This window comes from Venturia canescens, chromosome 3 (assembly GCF_019457755.1).
Source record: "Venturia canescens isolate UGA chromosome 3, ASM1945775v1, whole genome shotgun sequence".
Classification (NCBI taxonomy): domain Eukaryota; kingdom Metazoa; phylum Arthropoda; class Insecta; order Hymenoptera; family Ichneumonidae; genus Venturia; species Venturia canescens.
In genome coordinates, this window is record NC_057423.1 from 16,478,437 (window position 1) to 16,504,297 (window position 25,861).

Consider the following 25,861-nt stretch of genomic DNA (forward strand, 5'->3'; position numbering starts at 1 on the left):
AGATCGCACGTCGAACTACTCAATAAAATAGTTTGATGGAAAAGGGATGGCAAATTAAAAAACAATTACATTAGTGGATATTCAAGTTTGCTTGAAATATATGGACGAATGAGTTTCTAGAATGAGGAATCATTCTAGAAACCCTTGTTGCTCTGTGGCACTTGCTGGAAAATGTTTCTGAAGAAGTGAGTGATTAAGGGCTAAAAGTGTACACGAATGAATTTCACAAGAACCTTAATTCATTCACTGCACTTGGCTACGTTAGAAAATGATCTCATTTTTTTTTATTTTCAAAATTCTGAAGTTCTACAGGAAACGTAATTCATTCACTGTATATGGTACAATAGATCTCATATTTTTTCATAGTTAATCATTTTTTCATATTTTTTTATTGACAATGGAAAAATAGAAAATCATTTAAAATTACGGTCGCGACCTTTTAATACTTGGCGTTTCTTTTTTATTTTGTCAATTTTTTTTCTGATTTCTCTTATTTGTTAGAGGCGTGCCAATATTTACTTGGGAAAAGAAATACATTCCTCGTCTTCAACGAAAATTTTTAAAACGATTTGTTTCAAGTTGAGTGCTTTTCTCTATGTGACAAATGCAATCAACACTACTGTACAGCCAATTTTTTTATGTAGACGAACGAAAACAGTGTGGTTATGTTCATGTGAGTTGAAACCTTTTACAAGCAACAATGGCGACGATTTTAATTATCCATTCGGCAAATCAAATTTTCCAATGAAAAAATGGCAAATTCCTATGCAATGGGATAATATTTTAATTTTTTATTTCTTTTTTTGAAAAGCTCCATTTGTTTACTTGGAAAAATTATTTTTGAAACTATTTTCTTCTTCTCTTTCAATGGATTCCATGTTGACATGGATATTGTCAATGGTTTGCAATGTCCAAGGAGATGTTGCTGAAAACACCGATGAGCAACATGTTAGTGAGACGAATTCAACAATGCGGAGCAACGCGGTGAGAGTGGGTGAACAACGCGGAGGTGAGAATTTGGCCCAGCGATGTCCACGCGAGATTTCCAGCGAAGTCGTCGGCAGGAAAGGTAAGTAGGTAAGATGGGTATAGGTAAGTAACCCTTTGATCGATTGATTGATTGATTTTTTATTTTTTGTTTTTTTTTTTATTTTTGTGTTTGTGTTTTTTTTTGTTTTTGTTTCTCTAAGATTTTTTACCGTATCTCATTTTTTTTCTTTTGTTTTAGAGTTCGGGCATGTCCGGAAGGAGGTGCACGACTTCGCGTTCCGTGGGCGTCAGCAGTTCTAGCCCTGCATTCGGATCGGCGGTGGGAATCAAAACGAGTACCTGCGATGTTGGTGCGGGCTTGGGTTCTTCCGTTTTTCGTCGCCGGATTATCACTTCCAGAAGGTGCCCCCCTTTCGCGAACGTAATGTCGCTGACGATCTTCGCCTTCTTTGCCGAAGAAACTGCACCGTCTGCAGACAGAGGTGCTTCACGTTTTTTAGACGTATTTGAGGGCATTGTCGTGGTGGTTGGAGAACCAACGGCGAGATCGAGAAGTGGGGATCCGAGTCCGCGATCGAATAAGGAATCGAACTCCTTCTTTGATTGGACGTCCACTATGAAAGTGAGGGCGAGAGGTTTACGCGGAGGATGGAGGAGGGGGGAAGGTGTTGAAACTCTGACACATGTTTTTTTTTTACAAGGAGTTGCGGAAATCCTTTTTACGGATTCCTTGTAGTCTTACGGACTACATGGGTATGTGGGACTCCCAAAACAAACAGGCCTACCCATTAAAAAACCGCCACCTTCTTGTTGTCCTTCCTCCCAGCCAGGGACTATGTTGATATTACTTCTGACTAGGGGTTCTGTCCGTGTTTCGTCCGTCCGTGCTGTCCTTCCGTATTTCGTTACGTCGCGTCCTCCGTCTACTCAGTCATCTGTCAAGCAGCCGTCCGCGTTCTGCCGTCTCAGAATGGTTTCAGTGTAGGTGGCGACTAAGCGCCACCATTCCGGTTCGTGCAGCATCACCTCCACGATGTTATCGGGAGAGATGCTGCCGACCGTTGTCTCTAGGTCTCGTCTAAGTCTTGTCCAGCGGTCACACGTGAAAAACGTGTGTTCCGCGTCGTCTCGTTCGTGTCCACAGTACTTACAGTCGGGTGTCCGTACTCTGTTCATTCTGTGGAGGTACCGTCGGAAATAACCATGACCCGTCAGCAGCTGGGTAACGTAAAAATTTACGTCGCCAAACCTCCTTCCGAGCCACGGCCTCAGGTCCCGCATAAGTCGACTCGTCCAGTTACCATCGTGTTCGTGTGTCCACCGTACTTGCCACTCGTCGACCGTCCTTTCGCGCTCGGCGATTGGCGCGTTCTTCCGTCTTATGTCTGCGCTGCTCCCGTAGATCCTCTTGCGCTCAAAAGCAAGGAGATCCATGGGTATCATGCCCGCCACCACCAGAACTGCTTGTGCAGAGACTGTCCGGTAGGAGCAGGTAATTCTCAGCGCGCCCTGTATCTGTACCATCGTCATCGTCTTACAATACTTCTTTGTCTTCAGGGAGTCGGCCCAGATCTCCGCACCGTACAGGAGGATCGAGTGAGCTGTCGCCATCAACAGTCGCCGTTTCCCCGGTCTCGGTCCCGTCGTGTTTGCCATCAGACGACTCAAGGATGCTATCTTCTCAGCCACCCTCTGGGCTGTCTTCTGTATGTGAGGCCAGAAGGTCATCTTCGTATCGAGGGTTACCCCAAGGTACTTGACTTCCCCCTTGGTCTCCGTCTCGTATGTCCCCACTCTCATGGGAAGTATCGTCTGTATGCGTCTTCTAGTAAGAAAACTCAGTTTCGTCTTCTGTGTTGCGAGTTGCAGTCCGTGATCTGTCATCTATCGTCCAAGCCGGTACTCCGTCTGGTCCCGGCGCCTTGCCAGTCTTCATCGTGTTCATTGCTCTGGTGAGCTCCTCAGCGGTAAAGACGGAGGGCGCCGGCACGTCAGTGTCGTCCGTCACGTTCGTCCGAATCAGGTGCTTCGGAGACAATCCGTCAACAATCCGTCTCGCTGTTTCGACGTCTTTGAGTTCCGGTGGAACTCGGGCCCCTAGTTTGCCGGTCACAATCTTGTAACCGGTTCCCCAGGGATCCGCGTTCACCTTCTCGCAGAGCTTCCTCCAGCATCGCGTCTTGCTATCCCGAATTGCTTTTGTCAGCGTCTTCCGTGCTGTTTTGTAACTGGCCTGGAGGTTTCCCTTTCGGGTCCGCCCCCTGCTCTCGTCACTCGTCGCCGATTTGCCAGGCATATCGTGCGCAATGCGGCTATCTCGTCCGTCCACCAGTATTGTGGTCGTCTTTTATGTATCTGTCGTTGCTTCGGTATTGTGCTGTTGCACAAGCCGTCTATAAGTTTGGCCGTTTCGTCTGTCAATCTTTCCACCCTTTGCCGGCCAGTCAGCTCAGGGGGAATTTTCGTCACAGGAGCTGACACTGCCATCAGCACCTCAGAAAATTTTCGTCCGTCGAGTTTGTCGAGGTTCCACCGCGGGGGTCGGTGGGGTCTCGTCCGTCTCGTTACTGTCCGTCCCGCCACTTCGAAGACGATGTACTGGTGATCGCTGGCTGTGTAGTCCTCGACCATCTGCCACCGTTTCAGTTGCGGCAGGATTCTGTCCGACGTCATCGTCACGTCAGGGATGGAGTCTCCGAACCCTGGTCGTCTGTACGTCGGCGTGTTTCCCGTGTTTACCACTACCAGGTCCAGCCTTGCGGCCATTTCCAGTAGCAGTCGTCCGATTCTGTTCGTTTCTGTCATTCCCCACTCGATCGCCCTCGCGTTGAGATCCCCCGCAACGATGACATCCCCGGGCAGGTCCCTGATTCCGTCTTCTAGGAGCGCCACCTTCCTCTCGAATTCCGCCGCAGTGCAGTTGGGCGTCAGGTAGACGCTAACGCAAGTGACAGCGCCCACCCTGGCCCAGACGAAATCGTCCCCTACTCCACGGTCGAAGACTCGCAATTGGGTGGCACCCCTTACCCAGATAGCGGTAGTCTCTGTCGCGTTCGTGATGTACGCCTGGGTCATCCTTCTCCTGTATGGTTCACACAGGATCAGGATGTCCGCGTCACGTTCGTCGGCTATCTGTGGTAGGAGCATGTCTGCGGTCCTACTTCGGTTCAGGTTTCCCTGAGCTATTCTGTCCGTCTTCCGGCCTGCCTCCTGCACTCCTTCAGCGCGGCCCGAAACATGGCACACCTTCCAGTGCCGGCGAGGTGCGCTACTTCCTTATGCCCAACCTCGGAACACAGTGGACAGACCGGTTTGTTCTTACAGTCCGTTGCGTGGTGTCCGGATATGCCACACTTGCGGCAGCATTTCGTCCTGTCCACGTCCTTGCAGTCGGCCTTTACGAGGCCGAAGCCAAGGCACCTGTAGCATTTCGTCACCGTCAGTCGTTCCCGAACGCGGCAATGCACCCAGGCTATTTCGATCCTGCCTCGCCGAAGCAGCGCATCGGCTTCCCGCGAATCAAGTTCGCAGACCGCCATGTACTGCTCAGCGTGGTTCGGACCGAAAATGTATACTCGAAAGTCCACGTCTCGTCCCGTCTCTCGTCTAAGAGTGTCCGTCACATCATCCGGAGTCGCAACGCAGTCCAGGTCCATGATCTCCAATTGAACCTTGGAGGTCAGAGCCCTGACGCTGCCCGCTTCCCCTATGGCTTCCTGTATTTGTCGCTCAAATTCGTCGCGTTTGTCCGGTTTGCTTGCGTCCGCCTATAGCTTCAGCAGGCACAAACCATTTTTGGTCTTCCTCAGAGTCGTCACCTGCACGTGACTCTTCTTCGGATCCACCGTCGACCGTATCTTCCGTACTATGTCCGCGTACGTCATGTCCGTTCCCGGTTTGACGAAAACAGTTGTTCCCCTTTGCCGGGGGGCCGGGCTGCTCCCATCAGCTCGGGTTGTCGCGTCTGTTTTCTTTGTTGTTTTGTTTCTGTCCTTCCGTGTAACTGTCTGCCAGTCCGTGGCCGGTTCCGTCGTCGATGGCCTCTTTTGAGAGGACTCCGGCGTGGTCCCAGTCGGCGATCGTTTCCATTTCCTCCGTGTTTCCACTTTCGCAAATTTAGAAAAAAAATCCTCGCATATCCGAGCACTTCGGGGGTCACATCCCGTCCGAGTGACGGTGACTTCAGGGGTGTTCGGACTCTTGCAGAGTCATCGTTGCGTACGCATACGGCTACTCCGGTCATGTTTTTTGGGCATCGGAGGTGTGAAAATAAAACTGCTGATACTGATTTTAATTATAACGGGAATAAAGAAAAAGAAACCAAAAGTCGTGAAATTTTTTCGAGAGTTAATCAGTGAGAAAAAGACTGCAAGTTGGAATGAAAGATGGTTATGAGCAAGCTAATCTGGAAAAGAAAAACGTTTAGGTGGCAACCACTACTCTGCAAAAGAGATTATTGTCTATGCCGTACGGCCCTAGGCAAGGGTCCTCCTCGTCGGAAGAGTGGTTTCTCCCCTTGTCGGGAAGATGGTTTCTCCCCTCGTCGGGAAGGTGGTTCTCTCCTCGTTGGAAAGGTGGTTGTGCCCTTATTCGGGAACGCGAGAATCAGATCGAATACAGTTTCGCTCGCGACCCTCTAGACTTCGCGCGTACCGTGGAGAGAGGCGTTACAGTGGCGTCGCACGAATTCGGGGCGGGCGCGCACCTTAGAAACAGGCTGCAGTGGCGCCGCGAGTAAAATTTTCTCCGTCTAGGGAGTTTTTGAGTTTCGTCCATTTTTGAGGGCACGCGTTGTTACCGTCCACGAATTTTGACAGCGGAGTCTCTATTTACCGACTACGTGGTGGTAGTGGACGCGAAAGAGAGACGGAGTTACCGACGGTAAGTATTTCAAATATTTATGAATAAAGTGAGTAATAGAATGAAAATAAATGCTCGTGCAGTACTGAAGAACATAAATGCATGTGAAATAATTAAATTTTGTGAGTCTAATGTCTTTTCTAATGTTACAGGTCCAGCGGAGCAACAGTGGAGTCAACAGAGTCTACTGGAGCGACAGCGAAGAGGATCTTTCTCAGAATCAGGTATCAGTATATAATTTACAATGCTTGGGTAAGTCACTTTCTTCAACTTATGAGAATCTTAAAAATAAGGTGATTAATTACAGGATTTCTTTTATTTACAGGTTTGCGGGCCAGCAGAGACAACGGTCATCAGAGACAGCGCAGTCCACTGTTCAACCAGACGCAGTGAAGGTAAGAGTGTGTAAGTTAAGTTTAGTTACTTTAGCTTGTGGGATTAATAATAATTAAATGTTAAGTATTTTTAAGAAATAAGATTTAATAATACTAAAGGATTTTTTGTTTTATTTACAGATCAGTGCAGCCAGCGAAGAGGGAATTTCAGCCATGGGAGACTGCGAAGGAGGTTTTTTCCCACCTGCGGGGTCTGTGGAGGACACTTTTTTCAGCCTGCGGAGGCTTTCAGCGGTAAGCGCTTTATATTCTAGACCCTATCTCTAATTATTATCTATTCATTTAGTTTATTTACATTTCGCAGTACTACTTATTAATAATCAAAATGTTTATGTTTCAGATAAAAAAAAATGATCGACGAAGAAGAAAATTGTAGTCACGGAGTGACGTACAATAATGTTTCCATGGTATTCAATGTCTAGACGACAGCTTTATGGTTATTGGTGTCCAGTGATATTTTTTCATGATCTTCTGTAACGTCTGAATCTGCGTCGTCAATGTAAATTATTAAATCGCCAATCTAGATATCGATAACTATGAGGAAATATATCGTAAACCATTGCACCGTCTACCTAAATATCGGGAAATGTAAAATTGTCGAATATATATGGGATCAGATATAATGTATTAAAAGATTCTTTTGAAGATCCTGAAAAATACGAAGGCATCCACCTAGACGTCGAAAACCCTATAGTCGCCAACCTAGACATCGAGCTATAGATCCGATCGAAAACTATAGAGCCGTCGACCTAGATATCGAAAACCATGCGGTCGTCAACCTAGACATCGAAAACCTTAGAGAAACTCACCACACTATCGGAAACTATGGAGCCGTTGACTTGCATATCGGAAACCATGGACAAATTCACCTCAACGTCGGAAACTATAGACCTATCGTCCGGGATAGTGAAAACTATGAAGTCGTCAACTTATTCCACGAAAACAATGGGAAGACATAACTGGACATTGAAAACTATGGAGCCGTTGATCTAGACCTCGAAAAGCATGAACAAACATACGAAGACGACGAAAGCCATGGAGAAGTATACCTAGCCATCGAAAACCATGGAGCTGTCGACGTAGACATCGAAAACAATGGTGCCGTCGGCCTAGACCGCGAAAACCATGGAGAACCATATCCAGACATTAAAAATCATGGAATGAAATGGAAAATAATGGAAATCATGGAATAAAAATCATGAAGATAGAAAACTTTGCAGAAACATACCTAGACGACGAAATCCAAGGTGAAGTATACCCAGCAAATGAAAAGTATGGAGCTGTCCACGTAGCCATCGAAAACCATGGAGGCCTGAACCACGAAAACCATGATGGAACATGCCTAGACATTGAAAACTATGGAGGAATATACCTGGACCACGAAAACCATGAAGGAACATGCCTATAGACATTGGAAACCATGGAGGAATATACCTAGACATCAAAACCCATGGGGAATTATCCTAGACCACGAAAACCATGGAGAAGCAAAACCCATGGAGGAATTATACTAGACCACGAAAATCACGGAGAAACATACTTGGACATCGAAAACTGTGGAGCCGTCGACCTCGACCGCGAAAACCATGAGGAAACATGCCTAGACATTGAAAACCACGAAAAAACATATCCAGACATCGAAAACCATGTAGGAATATACCTGACCCACGAAAGCCATGATGGAACATGACTAGACATTGAAAACCATGGAGGAATATACTTAGACATCGAAAACTATGGAGGAATATACCTAGACAAGAAGAACTATGGAGAAATACACCTGCACATCAGAAACCATACAGGAATATACCTAGACATCGAAACCCATGGAGGAATTATCCTGCACCACGAAAACCATGGAGAAACATACCTAGACGTCGAAAGCTATGGAGGAATATATCTGGTCATAAAAAACTATGGGGTCGTCGACCTAGACATCGAAAATCGCGACAGAATGTACCTAAACCTAGTCGTCCAAAACCCATGAGCTATCGCCCTAGACATCCTCGAAAAATCCAGCGGCATCGACCCGGATTTTATATTTTTTTATTTTTTATTATTTATTATTTAATTTAATTTTTATTATATTATTATTATATTATATTTTTTATATATTGTATAATATAATATATGCATTATATTATATATTAATTATAATAAAATATTTATTATAATAATATTCTATTATTTATTAATATTAATAAATAAAATATATATTTGTTTGTGCAAGGAGTCTGGTGTAGGTGGCAAATAATCAATGCGGCGGAGAATAGAGAAAAATTACAAGTAGATATATCTGTGAGACAACTCCCGATGATAACGTACAATGAGTCCCGATAATTGTTGAGAAAGAGCCCGGCGAGTAGCCCGATGATGAAAATGCGAGTTGACCCGGTGTTCGTCGAGCACGTGCGAGACGAACAAGATGGACGACCGAAGCGTGCTCGTGAGAAAGAACCCGATGATTTTTAGAGATATACCGTTCAAATGAGGCCGAGAGAATGTTCCGTTAAATGCGCAGAGTCCGTGTAATGATTTGAACCGAAAATGAATAAGAGAACCCGAATTTGATACCGAAACTGGTGAGAAGGTGAGATGCAGTGATTAGCCGTATTGCACGCTTCAGCGACCAGATCAAGACTGAGGCATCAATCATGGAGATCGATGATGAAGCCCCGCGCACATGCGCGGTGTGCTTCCCCGGTCCCGTGCTAATTACTGCCCAGGAGGTGGCGACGCCCCCCGTGAGCGCGTGAAACGAGCACCCGGCTGCTCTAATTGCACGCGCCCAAAATGTCCGAACCCGCGAACTGGCGACGCCAGCGGCGGAACGCGAGAGCCCGGCCCGAATTCTCTCGCGCTACCGTCGAGGCCTCGCTCAATCCTGAACATTCCGCCCGCCATCGGCAGCAGTGCTGTCGATTGATCCCGGTTGAGGCACTGGCAAGAGTGCCAGTTTGGTGATAGGCCGGGTGAGTGTGGTCGTCGCCGTTTTGAGAGTAACCACCCGTATGAGCCCGTCCTTTCCCGGATGTAGTTGTGTGACCCGTGCCCGTGGCCACTTTGTGGGTGACGTGTTTTCGTTCATGAGTAGAACCATAGACCCGACCCGGATGTCGTGACTCGGATGATGCCATTTTGATATAGCCTGCTGCCGTTGCAGGTATCCCGATGACCAGTGCTCCCAGTAGTATTGAACCCGTTCCTGGAGCCATTGCCACCGTGTGAGGCGACCTTGAGGCACATCCCGTAATGATGGCTCAGGAATGGAGGTGAGTGTGTCCCCGATGAGAAAATGCCCAGGGGTGAGAACCGAATAATCATCCGGGTCATCCGACAGAGGCTCCAACGGCCGCGAGTTGAGTATGCCCTCAATTTGTGTGAAAAGAGTCGTAAATTCTTCAAACGTGAGACTGGCATCCCCAATAGTCCGCCGGAGATGATACTTGACCGATTTTACTGCGGCCTCCCATTTCCCGCCCATATGAGGTGCCCCCGGTGGGTTGAACACCCATTTAATCCCGTCAGTTGCCCCAGTGTGCTGAATGAGTTCGGATTCCCGTGTACCCGTCTTGAATAATTGTCGTAGCTCCGCTGCTGCACCCTGAAAGTTGGTTCCGCAATCACTTTGGATCGTGTGCGGAATCCCGCGTCTGCCCGTGAACCGTCTGAGTGCTGCGAGGAACCCGTCCGTGGTTAAATCTGTAACAACTTCAAGGTGCATAGCGGAGGTAGCGAAACAAATGAAAATGCACAACCAGCCTTTGTGACATTTGCTCCCGCGCCCGCGCCAGCTTTTGAGTGAAACTGGCCCCGCGTAGTCGACCCCCGAGAAGAGAAACGGTCTTGCCGGCGTAACCCGTGAGATTGGCAACTGACCCATTAGTTGCTGGGCCTTGAGCGCCCGGAAGCGCGCGCACCGCACGCAACGCAAAATGTATGAGCGTACTGGCCCACGCCCGCCGATGATCCAGCAGCTCTGCCGTAGATAAGCCAGAGTGAGTTGAGTCCCGCCGTGAAGAGTGCGCTCGTGGGCATCAGCGATGAAGAGTGCCGTAAGTGGTGAGTCCCGAGGGAGAATGACTGAGTGTTTGCTATCAGGTTGTAAGGCTGAGTGCTTCAGCCGTCCTCCCACCCTGAGAATGCCTTGATGATCTATGAAGCCCGTTAATCGCGTGATCGGATGCGATTTCGGGAGAGTGTAGCCAGATGTGAGTGTTTTGAGCTCTGAAGTGAAGTATGCTCCCTGAATGGCTTTCACCCAATAAAGCCGTGAGTTCTCCAGGTCTCCCGGTATGATGTTGGCTGAACCCGATGTACCGTCGCCCGCTCTTTTCAGGTTTGTAATCACCTTGAAGAGCCATGAGGTGATTCGCAACAACCGTGTGAGAGATGAGTATTTCCAAATGAGATCGTAAACCGGTGAGGGTGCTGTGGCGAGTGAGAGTGTAAGACCTGGCCGCTCTTCGAGCGCCGCTGCGTCCCCCATCCCGATGCGTTGAGTTGGCCAATGGAATGAGTCTTTTGCTAACCAGTGAGGCCCGTCCCACCATGATGAATGTCGCGCGAGTTGTGAGATGGTTAGCCCCCGTGATGCGCAATCCGCTGGATTGTCCCGACGCGGTGTGAATCTCCATTGGGCCCGTGGCACGAGCTCCTGTGCCAGTGATACCCGATTCCGAACAAAATCCTTCCACCATGAAGGATGAGAAGTGACTCAAGTGAGCGTTACCATTGAGTCCGTCCATAGGTATACCCGTGAGTCATCAAGGCCCAGTACGTTTTGCACGTGGTGTGTGAGTTTAGCAAGCAGCACCGCTGCTGCGAGCTCCAACCGAGGAATTGGGAGCCGTTTGATCGGTGCGACCTTAGTCTTAGGGCAGACTAGTGAAACCGTTGCTTGATTACCCGTGCCCGAAACCCGAACGTACACAGCTGCGCCCATTGCTAGTTGAGATGCGTCCGAAAACCCGTGTAGTTCGACCGATGTACCTAGCGCGCTGTTGAGCCATCGCGGTACCAAAACCGTCCCGAGATGCGATAGTTCCTGCCGAAACGCGACCCAGGAGTTGCGAACTTCCGTTGATACGAGGTCGTCCCAATTTAACTTTTCTAACCAAAGCCTTTGTAAGAGAACTTTGGCTCAAATCGTTACCGGTGAGAGAAAACCCAGAGGATCGTATAATTGTGCGATTTCCGAGAGAATGATGCGTTTCGTGATCCCGTCCCCGGCTGTGTACTTGTGAACCGTGAATTTGAACAAGTCCATGTGAGGAAACCATGCTAGACCAAGGACTTTTGTCTCACATTCTTCAGATACCCGAGCGTTTTCCGCTGATGAGGTCGCCCCGACCTCAGTGAGAAGCTCCGGATGATTGCTCTGCCATTTGGCCAGAGGAAAGCAGCCCGCTGTACAAATCCCCATGAGTTGCTCCGCTTGCGTGATGAGATCTGCGAGTTGGTTAGCACCGCCGTAAATATCGTCCACATATTGCCCCCTTGAAAGAGGGGCAACAGCTTCGGGATATTTCCCGCCCTCGTCTGTAACCAGTTGATCCAGGGCCCGTCCGGCGAGAAATGGTGCTGACCGAGTACCGTAAGTGACCGTGGTGAGATGGAATGGAACGACCGCCCGCCCTCGTCCATCCATAAAATGCGTTGTAAGTCCCAATCACTTTCGTGAACCCGAATTTGCCGGAATATCTTAACGATGTCAGTCGCGAAGACGAAACTGTGTCGTCTGACCCACAAGAGAACGTCCGAAATATCCCGCTGCAGTTTCGCGCCCGTGTGCAGAATGTCGTTAAGCGAAATCCCCGACTCTGTATTGCACGACCCGTTGAATACAACACGTAACTTTGTGGTGAGCACCCCGTGGTGTGGCAAGTAGTAAATGGGCCCGAGAGGGGCGTGGTTGCCCGCAACTCGAGTCATGTGCCCCAATGATTCATATTCCTCGAGAAACGTGTTGTAGAGGCCCTTGTAGGTTGAATCACGATTGAGTTTGCACCGTAGTCGATGGAGACAGGAAGAAGCTGTGTGAAAAGACCCGCCCAATGTCCCCGATGCGGATTTAACCAGCAATCTGACGACGTACCGCCCGTCTGAGTCCCGTTTGTGTGTCGTCAAGAAATGAGTCTCACATTCCTGCTCATCAGGAGTGAGGTGCGATTCGCCCGAGCCCGAGACTTCTTCCTGTACCCAAAACTGTGTGAGGAGATCCTGAAGCTCCTGATACCCGTGATCCACTGCAGCGTGATGAACCAACCCGGCTGACTGATGAGAAGAGTCCATAGGACCGAGAACGATCCACCCGAAAACCGTATTCTGTGCAATCGGTGTGCCCTGAGGCCCCCGCTTGATCTGCTCCCGAATGAGTTGCCCATAGATATCTGCCCCGAGAATTAACTCGATGGACCCTGGTGAGAGAAATTCCGGGTCTGCAAGTGGAAGACCTTGCAGATGAGAAAGTGAGATGTTAGGAGGTGTAAATGAAGGGAGAGTAGGCATTAACTTTGACAAAATGTGAGCTTTTATTGAGACAATGTCCGATGAGTGCATAGACCGAAGCTTTACGCTAACCACCCCGCGCGTGTGGCCCGAGTGCGTCCCGCCGATCCCGATGATCGGTGTTACCGATGCTTCCCGGTGAAGCTTGAGTTGCTGCACGAGAGAAGCAGTGATGAATGTGATCTCCGCGCCCGTGTCGATCAACATTCGTACCCGGTGAGAAGCCCCGTGTGGTGTGATGAGGTTAGCTTGACCCGTTGCGAGAAGAACTGCCGGCCTGGCAGCTCCCGAGGCGGACAAAGTTAATGCCCCGCTGTCTCATGCGGAGCTTGATGAGGATGGTCCCGCCGTAGAGGCTCCCGATGCCTCGCCCGACTTGCCCGAACGTGATGGTGCAGGAGTGCTCCCGTCCCGACTCCACCCGACGTGGATCATGGTGTGATGCTTCCGTTCGCATTCCTTGCACTTCGTCGTCGTCTGGCACGACGACCCGTTGTGCCGACCCAAGCAATTAAAGCACAGCCGCAAGGACTGTACCTTTTCCCGCCGTTGCTCGTTGGTGAGCTCCCGAAATTTGGGACAGGCGACGATGAAGTGCGCCTGCTGGCAAAGCGAGCATGATTGCTGGTTCCCCGTTGTTGCCGCATGAGCCCTTGCTGACGGCCTTGAGTATGTACCCGGTGTGGATTTGCCCGATCCCGTGTTGCTTCCGCTCTGAGAGTGAGGAGGACCCGTGGAGACAGCAGAGCCCTCAAGAGCCCGAGCCCGATTGGTGAGGAACGCCCGTAATTCTGCCAATTTTGGCTGATTTGGTGATTGGCCCGCTTTTGTTTCCCAGGCGACGCGACTAGAGGTGTCGAGACGTCGCGTGATCGCGTACTCGAGAACCCAGTCCCAGTAGTCGATAGGTGCCCCCAGAACCCGGAGTGAGTTATACGCCTCCGAGACGTCGTGGATGAGGGTGCGAAGATCCCGTGAAAAGTTTGGTGAGATGACCGTTGTGCGAAAAATACTGTCCAGGTGAGAGCGGATGAGCACCCGTGTGTCGTTGTACCGATCCGAGAGAATCTCCCAAGCCGTTGCGAAAGATTCAGCTTCTATTGCGAGGCTGGCGATGAGTTTCGCCGCCTCTCCCGATGTGGCCGTCCGCAAATAGTGCATACGCTCGACATCAGTGAGCGATGCATTGTCCTGAACCAAAGATGTGAATAGATCCCGAAATGAAATCCAGGCTGAGAAGTCCCCGGTGAATGTAGGTAGAGGGATCTTCGTAAGATTCTCCCTCCCAATGGCTGCAGTGCCGCCCGATGTGGAAGCTCCCGTTGAGGAAGGCTCAATCTCGTCCCGAAACCGAGAAATGATTGAGGTGATGCGCTGGTGCAGGTGGAACGCCTGCGAATATACGTCCCCGGTGACGTATGCTCCCGATAAGAACGCTGGCGTGCACGACTCCGAGATCGCGTCGTGCACCTGTGAGAATTTGCTCCACAGCTCCGTCGACTGCACCCGCAAATTGTCGAGCTGCGAAGGGGTGAAATCCCGTGCGACCGCCTGAGTCACCGTAGTGAGCAGTGACTCCAGGAGTTTTACCCGAGCGTTCTGCGTAGCCACCTTGAGCTCGAGCGGTCCCGTTGCCCGATTACCCGCTCGAGGTGGATTCCGTGTGCCCGGTGACGGTTCCCGGCTGCCCGATCGAGAATTATCCCGTGAGCGTGATGTCAAATCCCGATTGCCCGCGTCCAGCTCCTGGAGTGAGGCTGCGGGGGAGACGTCCCGCCGCGGTGAGGAGGATTCCGGTGGTCCCGCTGGAGGAGCGACCTCGTCTCCCGTGGGGACGAGGAGAACCAGATGCTCTTCGCCCGGTTCCGATTTTGGGTGTGAGGATTCCCCGTCTGACATGTTACCTGTTGAGCGCAACCGAATGATAGAACCGTCCGAAAAGGCGAGGTATCCGATTCAAATGAGAAAGGGACCCAATTGCTCCCAAAGAATTGCGTGGAGCCCAATAAACCGACAAAAATCCCCAAAAAACCGGAGTATATTGTCCCGGAGTATGAATGATGCAGCCCGTATTTTTTGTACAAGCCCGAAATGCTTGAAGAGGCGAGGTGGCCGCCCTGAACCCGCCCGACCCGCGCCACCTGTCACCGTTAATCCCGAAAGTGCACAGAATACCGATAAAGCACCCGCTGGTCCAAAATGCGATAACGGAACGTCACTGTAAACCCGAATACGAAATGTCACTAATCACTACTAGAACCCGTGAGAAATGTCCTTTGATTTTGCCCGAAGTCACTGGCCACTCCCGAAAAGTACCCAAAATTTCCCAAAAAGGGTGTGAAAAACCGAGTAATTGCCCGTAACGGTCGTGAGAATTGTCCATGCATTGAATTTAGCCGATGAGTTGCCGCCGAATGTCCGAATCCCGTGGAAAACCGATAAATTACCGATGCGCGGTAATGTGACCGTTACTTTACCGCCCGTGACCTGATGCCAGTGACTGATTACCGACTCGGCAGCGCCGCGCCGCGCCGCGCCGTGAGCGTCCCGAGAATGAGAGCCGAGATCGACGCCAATGTTCCCGCGCGCCGAGAGTGAGAGAGAAAGCGCTACCGCTGAGCCCGCGACCGCACACTTGCTTCACTTCCCGCACTGTTGTCCATTTTCCCAAATAAATTGATGAATAAAGTTTGCGAAAAAACTCACCCGATGTGAAGACTCACTGAGAAAAAACCCGTTGAGATCGAAGGATCGATGAGAGTGCGCGGTCGACGACCAAGATGGCCGCCCGGTGAGCTCGAACCACGTGCGTACCACGCCGTGGAGACGAGAATGTTCGAAGTCCCGATGAGATGCGATGCGCCGTGAAAAACCCGTTGAAACCGTTCCCACTGAATTTTCACTCACTTTTTTCACCCACTCCGCGCGCACTTACCACCAGATCCGGCTCGAAGGACCAAAATGTTTGTGCAAGGAGTCTGGTGTAGGTGGCAAATAATAAATGCGGCGGAGAATAGAGAAAAATTACAAGTAGATTTATTTGTGAGACAACTCCCGATGATAACGTACAGTGAGTCCCGATAATTGTTGAGAAAGAGCCCGGCGAGTAGCCCGATGATGAAAATGCGAGTTGACCCGGTGTTCGTCGAGCACGTGCGAGACGAACAAGATGGACGACCGAAGCGTGCTCGTGAGAAAGAACCCGATGATTTTTAGAGATATACCGTTCAAATGAGGCCGAGAGAATGTTCCGTTAAATGCGCAGAGTCCGTGTAATGATTTGAACCGAAAATGAATAAGAGAACCCGAATTTGATACCGAAACTGGTGAGAAGGTGAGATGCAGTGATTAGCCGTATTGCACGCTTCAGCGACCGGATCAAGACTGAGGCATCAATCATGGAGATCGATGATGAAGCCCCGCGCACATGCGCGGTGTGCTTCCCCGGTCCCGTGCTAATTACTGCCCAGGAGGTGGCGACGCCCCCGTGAGCGCGTGAAACGAGCGCCCGGCTGCTCTAATTGCACGCGCCCAAAATGTACGAACCCGCGAACTGGCGACGCCAGCGGCGGAGCGCGAGAGCCCGGCCCGAATAATCTCGCGCTACCGTCGAGGCCTCGCTCAATCCTGAACAATATTATATAAATATAACATATATTATGCGTAAACCAGGAGCTGGTATTGCCCCCGCTGTTCGCACAGTCTCTGTCTCTCTCGCTCGGCGATGCACAAGGAGAGGGGGTAGCTGCGTTCAGCGTAGTGCGTGACGTAGCGTGTGACAAAACGTAAGAAATCGTGCAAAGAACGTAAGTCCAATTGTAAACATGCTGAACTTACGACCCTCTGTCTCTCAGAAAACGAAAGTTCCCGAAACGATGGATTTTAAATCACTAACGTTACATATCTCAGAATCGACTGAACGGATTTACCTGCAACAAAGACCAATGGAAAGGGAAAAATTTAAAAAAAATCGTCACCAATTTTGAGGTTCTTTCATGTAATGGTTTGTTTGTGAGAGCCGTTTGAAAATTCTGTGATGTCATAAAACCGGCATATTCGCGTATATAAGAGTAGCGGTAGGGCTCGCGCTGACTTTTCTTTTGCGCTGTAGTTTTTCCTTTTAATACTTGGCACCGAGCCGCTACCACGTCTCTTGATATTATAACGTTGTAGGAGGGCTTGAATTCATTATTATAAAATTCTTCACCACGATCAACATGCAATTTTTTTGATACGCGACCCTCAGCAAGTACAGTTGCTAGAGCATTCGATACATCTCTGCCATTCTTACTCTTGATCGGCATCGCCCAAGCATACGTTGAAAATATATCAATGATCGTAAGGAAATATTTGTAACCGTTGTTGTATCGGGCATACGCAGTCATATCCACGAGATCTACCTGGCAAGTTTCATCTAATACTCGAATATCCACACGACGACGAGGATAGTTTCTTTTGGCAGGTCTGTGAAGTTCTTCCACCACCCCTTTTTTCTTCTCAATCATTCTAGGGCTGGTCCAATAGGAAAATTACTTGAAAATTGCGAAATGCTCAGATTCACGATCCGTTTCGATTTGTTTCTCGTTTATTTTTATCTGAAAGCTTCCTATCATCAACTTGATGTTCTTATCTTATTTTATTAATTTTTTCCAATGCTATCCGTCTGTCTTCCAAATATGCAATGATTTCAGAATTGCGCATCATCAATTCTGCTAGTGTATCCTGATTAATACGTTGGGTGTCTAAGTTGTCATTAAAGATGTTCTCGAAAGCTCGAATGATGATTTCATGATCATCTAGTTGGTTTCGCATGGAAGATGTAATTGTATATACGAGATGTACTTCTTGTTTAACAAAATTTTGTGTCAATCGTACGGTAACAGCATCATTCTCAAGTTTAGGCTCAGCAAGATTACACAATCTCTTATTACCTATATCATATTGACCATCGAGCGTAATTTTAAATCCATTACCAGGAGGACTACGGCTCTCTGGAGAAACATTCTTATTCGATAATTGTCGTCCAAACACATCGACACTCATGATTTAACTGAACTCGAGTACTACCTAATAAATAACACCGGCACACAAAAAAAAAGTGGTAAGTACCTAGAACCGGACCCATCAATCTCTACGTACTTTGGCCCGCTGAATCCGAATCCGGGGTCAGATTGGCCAATATACCTCCAAAATTTTGAGTAAATTCCAAAAAACCGCAAAAATTGCGGAAAATCGCTGTTAAGAGCATAATAAAAGTTCTCTTCGCCTTACGCGGGGGTGTTTTTCATGTAATTTGACGCGCTAAATCTGAATCGAGGATTAGATTGGCTGATACATCTCCAAAATTTTTAGTAAATTTCAAAAAACCGCAAAAATGACGGAAAATTGCTGTTTAAAGCATGATAAAAGTTGTCTTCGACCTTAATCGGGGTTGTTTTTTTATGTAATTTGATGCGCTGAATCTGAATCTGGAGTCAGATCGGCTGATATACCCGCAAAATTTTGAGTAACTGCAAAAATCTCTAAAAATGGGTCAAAATCGCTAGCATGGGTAGAAGAAAAGTTTTATTGATCTAGATCGAGTACGCTTTTTTTGTATTTTGATGCGCTGAAACCGAAACCGGGCGTCTATTAAACTCGTACGTCTCCAAAATTTTGCTTCCATGGAAAAAACTGGCTAAAATTGTTCTTTATGAATTTCGAACAGCTCAATCCGAATCCAGTAGCTAGTAGTCGCGATCATACATACTTCGGTCGAAGATTGTTAAAAATAACAAAAAATAGCAATAAAAACGTATACAAAATAATGTAATGTATTAACAAAATAATAAATAAGACGTTCTACAATAATATGAGAAGAAAAAAATCTTCATGTATCTTAAACCATCCTTCTCTTGTAACGGATTCTTTTCTCTTTGAACGACCTATGCAGTGGGTCTATCTTTCTATCTTCTCTTCTTCTTTCTTTCTTTAGCGTCCAGCAAAAATCTGCCATCATATTGATATTCCACCTTCCCTGATACCGATTTTCCATTTCGCTGATGTCTTGATGAAATCTTTCTCCTTGTTCTTCACTTAGACCTCCAAGGTTTTCAGGAAAGTAGTCGAGGTGGGAGTGTAGAAAGTGCAGCTTGAGATTTAACAAACAACCCAAGTTTCTAAAATTTTCCAACAACTCTTCAACTAAATCCTGGTAATTCTCACTTTTCTCATTTCCCAAAAAGTTCTGAGAAACTTTTTTGAAACTTTGCCATGCTGCCTTTTCAGTATAGTTCATTTTTTTAATGAAATTTTCGTCGCCAAATAAACTACGAATTTGTGGTCCATCAAATATACCCTCCTTTAATTTCGCATCACTCATCGCGGGAAGCTTTTCTCCCAAATACTGGAAACAATCGCCATCTTTGTCCAGAGCTTTGACATACTGCTTTATAAGACCAAGCTTAATGTGGAGTGGTGGTAGCAGATATTTCGAAGGATTGATCAATGATGTTCGTATGATGGTGTTATAGACTAGATCGAAGTTTGTTCTTGTTGACCACCCTTTCTGAACATAGTGTTTTTTTCTGTCTCTACTGTCCCATAAACATAAAAAGCAGGGATTTTTTGTGAACCCCGATTGTTGACCTAAAAGCAGTGTTGCAATTTTGAGATCACCACAAATTTGCAATTGTTGTTCCAAATACTTTATTTTCTCCAATACCAATTGTAAATTTTCGTAATTTTCTTTCAGTTTGGTTGAATGAGCTATTGGAATAGGAGCATATGTGTTTCCGTTGTGGAGTAGAGCGGCTTTGAGACTTCTTTTTGACGAATCAATGAAGAGTCTCCACTCGACGTTTTTGTACATGTCAGGTTTGAATTTATCCATTAATGTGGTATCCAATTCGCACTCCAGTCTATTATTTTAATACCGAAGCAAACCCCATAAAAGAATTTTAATCACGCCTGCGATAGTTTTATATTCAAGTTTTTTATACAATTTTCCCCAGTTTCTAGTTTATTGCATACAGAATATACAGATCTTTTTTTATGTACAGTTTAAGATGAATCATGCATGTGTAAAACATTCAAAAAACTATTTTTTCACGTTTTTATTGCTATTTTTTGTTATTTTTAACGATCTTCGACCGAAGTATGTATGATCGCGACTACTAGCTACTGGATTCGGATTGAGCTGTTCGAAATTCATAAAGAACAATTTTAGCCGGTTTTTTCCATGGAAGCAAAATTTTGGAGACGTACGAGTTTAATAGACGCCCGGTTTCGGTTTCAGCGCATCAAAATACAAAAAGAGCGTACTCGATCTAGATCAATAAAACTCTTCTTCTACCCATGCTAGCGATTTTGACCCATTTTTAGAGATTTTTGCAGTTACTCAAAATTTTGCGGGTATATCAGCCGATCTGACTCCAGATTCAGATTCAGCACATCAAATTACATAAAAAAACAACCCCGATGAAGGTCGAAGACAACTTTTATCATGCTTTAAACAGCAATTTTCCGTCATTTTTGCGGTTTTTTGAAATTTACTAAAAATTTTGGAGATGTATCAGTCAAGCTAATTCCACGTAAGGCGAAGAGAACTTTTATTATGCTCTTAACAGCGATTTTCCGCAATTTTTGCGGATTTTTGGAATTTACTCAAAATTTTGGAGGTATATTGGCCAATCTGACCCCGGATTCGGATTCAGCGGGCCAAAATACGTAGAGATTGATGGTTTCGGTTCTAGGTACTTACCACTTTTTTTTTGTGTGCCGGTGTAATTTGAGCTTCACGCAATTCTTCGATGATGGAAATTATTTCATTGACATGACTTGTATTGCCTGCAACTTGTGAAGTATAAAGAAGACGCAGTCTATCAACCAGCTCATTAGGGTTATCGGGATAATCGTAATCCAGGGTACTATTTCTTTTAAAAATTTTATACCGCGGTAACCGGTAACTTTTACCCAATTATTCCGAGTGTCGCGTTGGTTAGAATTTTCTTATCGGTGAATCAATAATTTCAGCAATTATATTTTTTAATTTTCTACTTTTATCATTACGAATTGCGTGATCATGAATGTACTGTTTTCTGTAAGTGTTTATCGAATTGAGAATTTTGCGATAACTTTTCCTATCGTTTGCCGTTACTCGAGATTCATCGGGGGATTTTTTAAACAGCAATTCCAGTAAACCCTCACTTTGATCAAAAGTCTTATCACCGATACGAATAATACTTTGCTCAAACGTAATTGGTAAATTTCCGGTCATTAAACGATTTCCCTGTAATTTTCGTACTCCATACGATGTATCCAGCTCTTTCTTTTCCATCGTGTCAAACATATTTGAGTAACTTTAAGACAAATCATCACGTTTAATACTATCATCATCCTCAAAACTAATATCCTCTTCTAAGGTATCCCCGTGAGCCATTTCAAACGAACGTTCGAATTCATCATCTTCGTTATCGATAAATTCATCTTCTTTTTTCACGGAAGACTCCTCATTTCGTTCTTTCTTGGAAGCTGATTCCTGTTTTACTGACTAATCAACCAACTTCTCTAAACGATTCATTACGGGTTTGAAAATTTAACTCATGGCTTTCTCAGCCGTCATTTTCCTCAATTTCAACATTTTTCGACGCAAACACAATGTTTGCGTCGAATCGCATCGCTCGCGCTTGCGATTCGGCGTAAAATGTTTTTTCCCTTATTCAGCTCGGCTCTGAAAATATTCACGCTTTTAAGGTTACATTTCAACTATGCGATAAAGTTTGAAATTACAAATATATAAAGCAATTGAATCCTCTCCTGTAACGACCCTTGTTCAATTCACTATCCTTGTCTATTACCACGGACCCATATTTATTGTCATTCCAGCACTTTGAACATAAACTTTTAAATTGTTTGTACGCCATGTCGGTATTTACGTGATCATCGTATATATGTTTCAAATTCATTTCATCTTGCTTAAAGACAACCAGTAGATTGATATTATCACGGATAAGATGTTTCGGGATACGTGCATACGTTTGGCAGAGGTAAAATCAGTATCCGTTTTTGTGTCACCCCATGCAGAAAAATGCTCTCACATTGTCCTGTTTTTCACAAGCGATGTCATCGAAAATCATGAGGGAATTCGGTCGAGCTTCCTCCGGTTTGATTACTAGCTCGTGATCGATGAAGGGAAAATATTTCTCTCCTTGTACAGATTCGAGTAAGCGTTTGAAAAATATGTACTTTAGCTGATTCAAAGACTTTGAATACACATGCACATTCTCAAATCTCAAACCGTTGGGATGTGTAATGAGGGTGAGTAGCGCGTTGGTCTTGTCACAATTGGATGGACCACAAAATACTGCACGTATACTACTTGGTAACAGTTCCCCATGACGTTTATTCTTAGCATAGTGTTGCACGAAATCATCACAATTCTTTATAGTGTGACGTTGTAGCCACTCCGTCACCGTCACTATGAGTCGTGGTGGTGTCCCACCGCAGCACTTCAATTCCAGACTAGCTTTAAGCCGAGCCCTATTTCCTTTTCGTTATTTGGGTCAGACTCCCTCTGAGTCTTCGTCGTAGCTCTAGCTGTAAGCCCTAGCTGTAAGCCCCAGCCCTGAGCCTACGCACGCCGCCAACGATTCAAGACCCGGACCACCGCAGCATCTGAAAAGTCACCAACAGAAATAAGCATCGATTCCAGCAATGCAAGAAGAGTCCCCGCCCCACTCACTAAACCCTCAGTCCTCACAATTGCTACCCCGCAACAACACTCCCTCACTCAGCCCCAGATTGCCCTCGCACAACACCCACCCGATACTCCCTAGTTCCCTGTTGCTTCCCTCCACAGCCCTGCGCTATAAGGCGAAGGAAATCGGAACAACTCACCTACGGTGAGGGAAGAAACCCCTCACCAATTAAGACCAGCGTGCAGCCCGAAGAACTCCCACCGAAGAGCCGAAGCCAACGCAATAGGAGTCGAGTCGGAGGTCCCATAACCTCAAAACGTCAACTCGCGAGCAGCAACACGACCTCGAACGGCTGCTCGCCGGGCCTCCGGCGTCGAGGCTCCATCCCGGTGGATACCCCTCGTCGTCATGACACCGACACGAGTCCTCGAGAAGGCGATCCACGCACGAGAAACAAGAAACACTCCACCGCCCGTATTTCCCGTCACGACAACGGCGAACTGTCAACAACCCGCCGGACCGAGCTGTCGGTCACAGTGCCCCATTCGGCCACGGTGGCGCCAGCCATCAATGTATCGACCCGTGGAGTCTCACGGGGATCCAAAATCAAATAGCGGGTTACGCAACTCGCCACTGCGGCGCCTGTAATCAGCATCGTGGCACGAGGCGCCACAACAAGGAGCGATAATCAATCAGTGATCGTGACGTCACTACGCAGCGACCAATCCAGCCTCGTTCCTCTCCCCGCCTTCCCCCTCGCCACCAAATACTCCGCGATGCGCGGAATAAATCATCGCTATTGGATCCCCCATCGGCGCGCGCATCGATTAATTATCGATCGGTGTTGCGCAACCAGGAAGAAGATCACGGAAGCCGCGAGGAGACTCACTTCTTCACGACTCGGCGTGCGTACCGTGGCTCTCCGTGCTTTACCAGCGAGATAAAAGAGATTGCCAAAGAAATTATACGACGACCGCGCTTTTCCCGGATTACGAATCAATTTATTGGATTGTTGGCGTCGGATTGAACCGAGATTTTTGCCCGCGGGATCACAAGTAAGTCGTTTTCGCCCTCTGTTCAGCCACGGCGAAAGGAACACCTGGCCGACAGCCATCTTTCGCCCCGGCTCTTTTGCGCACTCGCCGAGTCATTTTCCCGTTTCCCCTGAGTATTCTCCGGGCCCGTCGGGCTCGTTTGAACGAATTTGCTTCACTTCGCCCCGGTTTTGCCCGACTATTCGTCCGAATTGTAAAAAGTGCTGTGGTGTTAGAATAAGAGAAATCCGTGTGATAAAGTGCGTGGGCAGCAGCCCTCTTTCCCCTCCCCGTCCTTCGTGATCGCGTACCGCCGGCCTCGTGGCCTCGAAGTGCGAGCCGCGCGTCCTATTGCGAATGTATTAGCCGGCAGCCGACCTTCGGCTCGTAAGTGACTTTTCCTTAGTGTTCTGTGTTTGCTACGATCATTTCTGTGCTCGGCCACGAGAGTGTCGCGGTTAACAGAACTCGGCCCGCGAGTGTAATATTTGCGCCCCCCCCCCTCCCTTTTTTGTTCGCCTGCTATTAGTCCTGCGTATCTGCCCCGCTGCGAAACTGTTTTTTTTGTGCATCACTGGAAATTCACGGGTATTATAAGACGCCTGAGCGATAGGCACCTCTCGACCCGGTGATATCGAGTCTTTTAGCCGTTTCTCCCCCCCCCCCCCCCGCTAGCCCTCAGCTAATTATTAGTCGGCGTTCCGCGCAATTCAGATAGCGGTTATTATTTCCTTGTTATTCACTACTTTTGTTAGCCCCGATTGATTACTGCGAGTATTAGAATTGTAACTCGACTGACCCCGCTGTTTTTTTTTCTTACATTCTTTTCCCAACACCGATTTGTTCTCGTAGAATTCGACGACGAGATCGATTTATTTTTGTTATTTTTTTATAAAACTAACTGGCCCCCAAAACCACTGTTATACGAAATAAAGCCAATTTTGTTAATTCTTTCCACTTAAGTCGGATCGCATATTATAATCTTTATTTTCCGCCCCGCCCCTCACAGTCCTCCCCCGCCTACCGTCAGCCAGGTAAGAATATCGTCATAATAGATAATAATTTGATTGGTTGATTTATTGAACCTCATCATGATCATGACTGAGAGAAACAGGTATAAGTACGTCGCTTATAAAGCCATTTCTCAGTTGTCATCAAACTTTTGATACATACACACGAAAATGGATAATTGAGATAAAAATCCCATAACTCAGAGCATGAAAGAATACTTGAAAGATCAATTTTATCGTGGAACTAAGTAAGAAATCCGACTGGAAAGCTAAAACAATAACTGGCAGTGAGTCATTTTCAGAGGGCGTTTAGCCCGGAAAATACGGTGCAGTAGGTGATGAAAAAAAAAAAGTATAAATAGGATGTCTACGAACGGTATCTCCTCAGTAATGATCGAGTGTCGGAAGAAACGTGGAAAAGGACTTATCAACGATCTCATCAATAAAATAACAGTTGAACTACGTTTACCTGGCTATCAATATTGTGGTCCTGGTACTAAACTGAAACAGAGACTCGAACGAGGTGATCCGGGAATTAATGCGCTTGACGCAGCTTGCAAAGAGCACGACATCGCGTATTCGAAAAATCGAGAAAACATCGATGCCCGACACGCAGCGGACAGAGTACTCTAGGACAAAGCTTGGCAGTGTGTTTTTGCAAAAGACGCTAATTTTGGTGAAAAAGCTGCAGCTTTGGGTGTCGCAAATCTGATGAAGACTCGGTCTGGGTGTGAAAGGGCGGACATTCAGTCCAGCTGCAAAAAGGAAGCGAATGAAACCTAATAAGAAAAAGATAGCGTTCAAACGGATCGTTGATGTAGCTAAAATGTCAATACGTCGAGGAGCTGTTGATCCTATCAGAGTGGCACTAAAAAGTGCTCGTGATGTTGTGACGAAAGCGGGTGGGAAGAGAAAATTCCAATCACCTCGAGTCTTACGAGTACCCGAGAAAATTGGGGGTTTGTTACCATTTTTGATACCGCCGTTTGCTGGGCTGAGTGCAATAGGAGCTCTTGTGGGAGGTGCAGAGGGTATAACAAAAGCCATAAATGATGCGCAAGCTGCGAAACGTCAATTGGAAGAAAGTAGACGACACAATGAGACTATGGAATCTATTGCTTTAGGTAAAGGACTCTACCTGAAACCCTACAAAAAAGGTCTGGGATTGCATCTGAAACCCTACCCAACAAAAATCCTATAAAGCTACCACACCGAGCACTCACTGATACAGATATCACAAAATAGGCCAAAGCTATGAAAATTCCACATTTCCATGGAGTTTATGTGAAAAACGCGTTACCACGGAATGGACCACGAAAGTACGAATTTGCCATTGTCAATTTGGATGATAAGAGTAGTAGGTGGTGCACTATGGCGACCCCCAC

The 25,861-nt window shown here is 47.1% G+C and overlaps 3 protein-coding genes across 3 annotated transcripts in view; all 3 read right to left on the minus strand.

Moving 5' to 3' along the window:
- The window catches only part of LOC122408304 (transposon Tf2-1 polyprotein), a 240,796-nt gene that overhangs the window by 207,210 nt on the left and 7,725 nt on the right, over nucleotides 1–25,861 (minus strand). The gene's annotated exons all lie outside the window — the stretch shown is intronic.
- LOC122408050 (uncharacterized) lies at nucleotides 2,816–4,874 on the minus strand. Its single transcript, XM_043414591.1, has 4 exons — nucleotides 4,809–4,874; nucleotides 4,237–4,706; nucleotides 3,224–4,147; nucleotides 2,816–3,173 (listed from the first exon to the last, which is right to left on the minus strand). Exons 1-4 carry the CDS (start codon nucleotides 4,872–4,874, stop codon nucleotides 2,816–2,818), a joined length of 1,818 nt encoding a protein of 605 aa, XP_043270526.1.
- LOC122408065 (uncharacterized) lies at nucleotides 9,124–12,962 on the minus strand. The gene is made up of 4 exons (XM_043414611.1): nucleotides 11,921–12,962; nucleotides 11,401–11,828; nucleotides 11,002–11,292; nucleotides 9,124–10,902 (listed from the first exon to the last, which is right to left on the minus strand). The coding sequence occupies exons 1-4, from the start codon at nucleotides 12,960–12,962 to the stop codon at nucleotides 9,124–9,126; spliced, it is 3,540 nt and encodes a 1,179-aa protein (XP_043270546.1).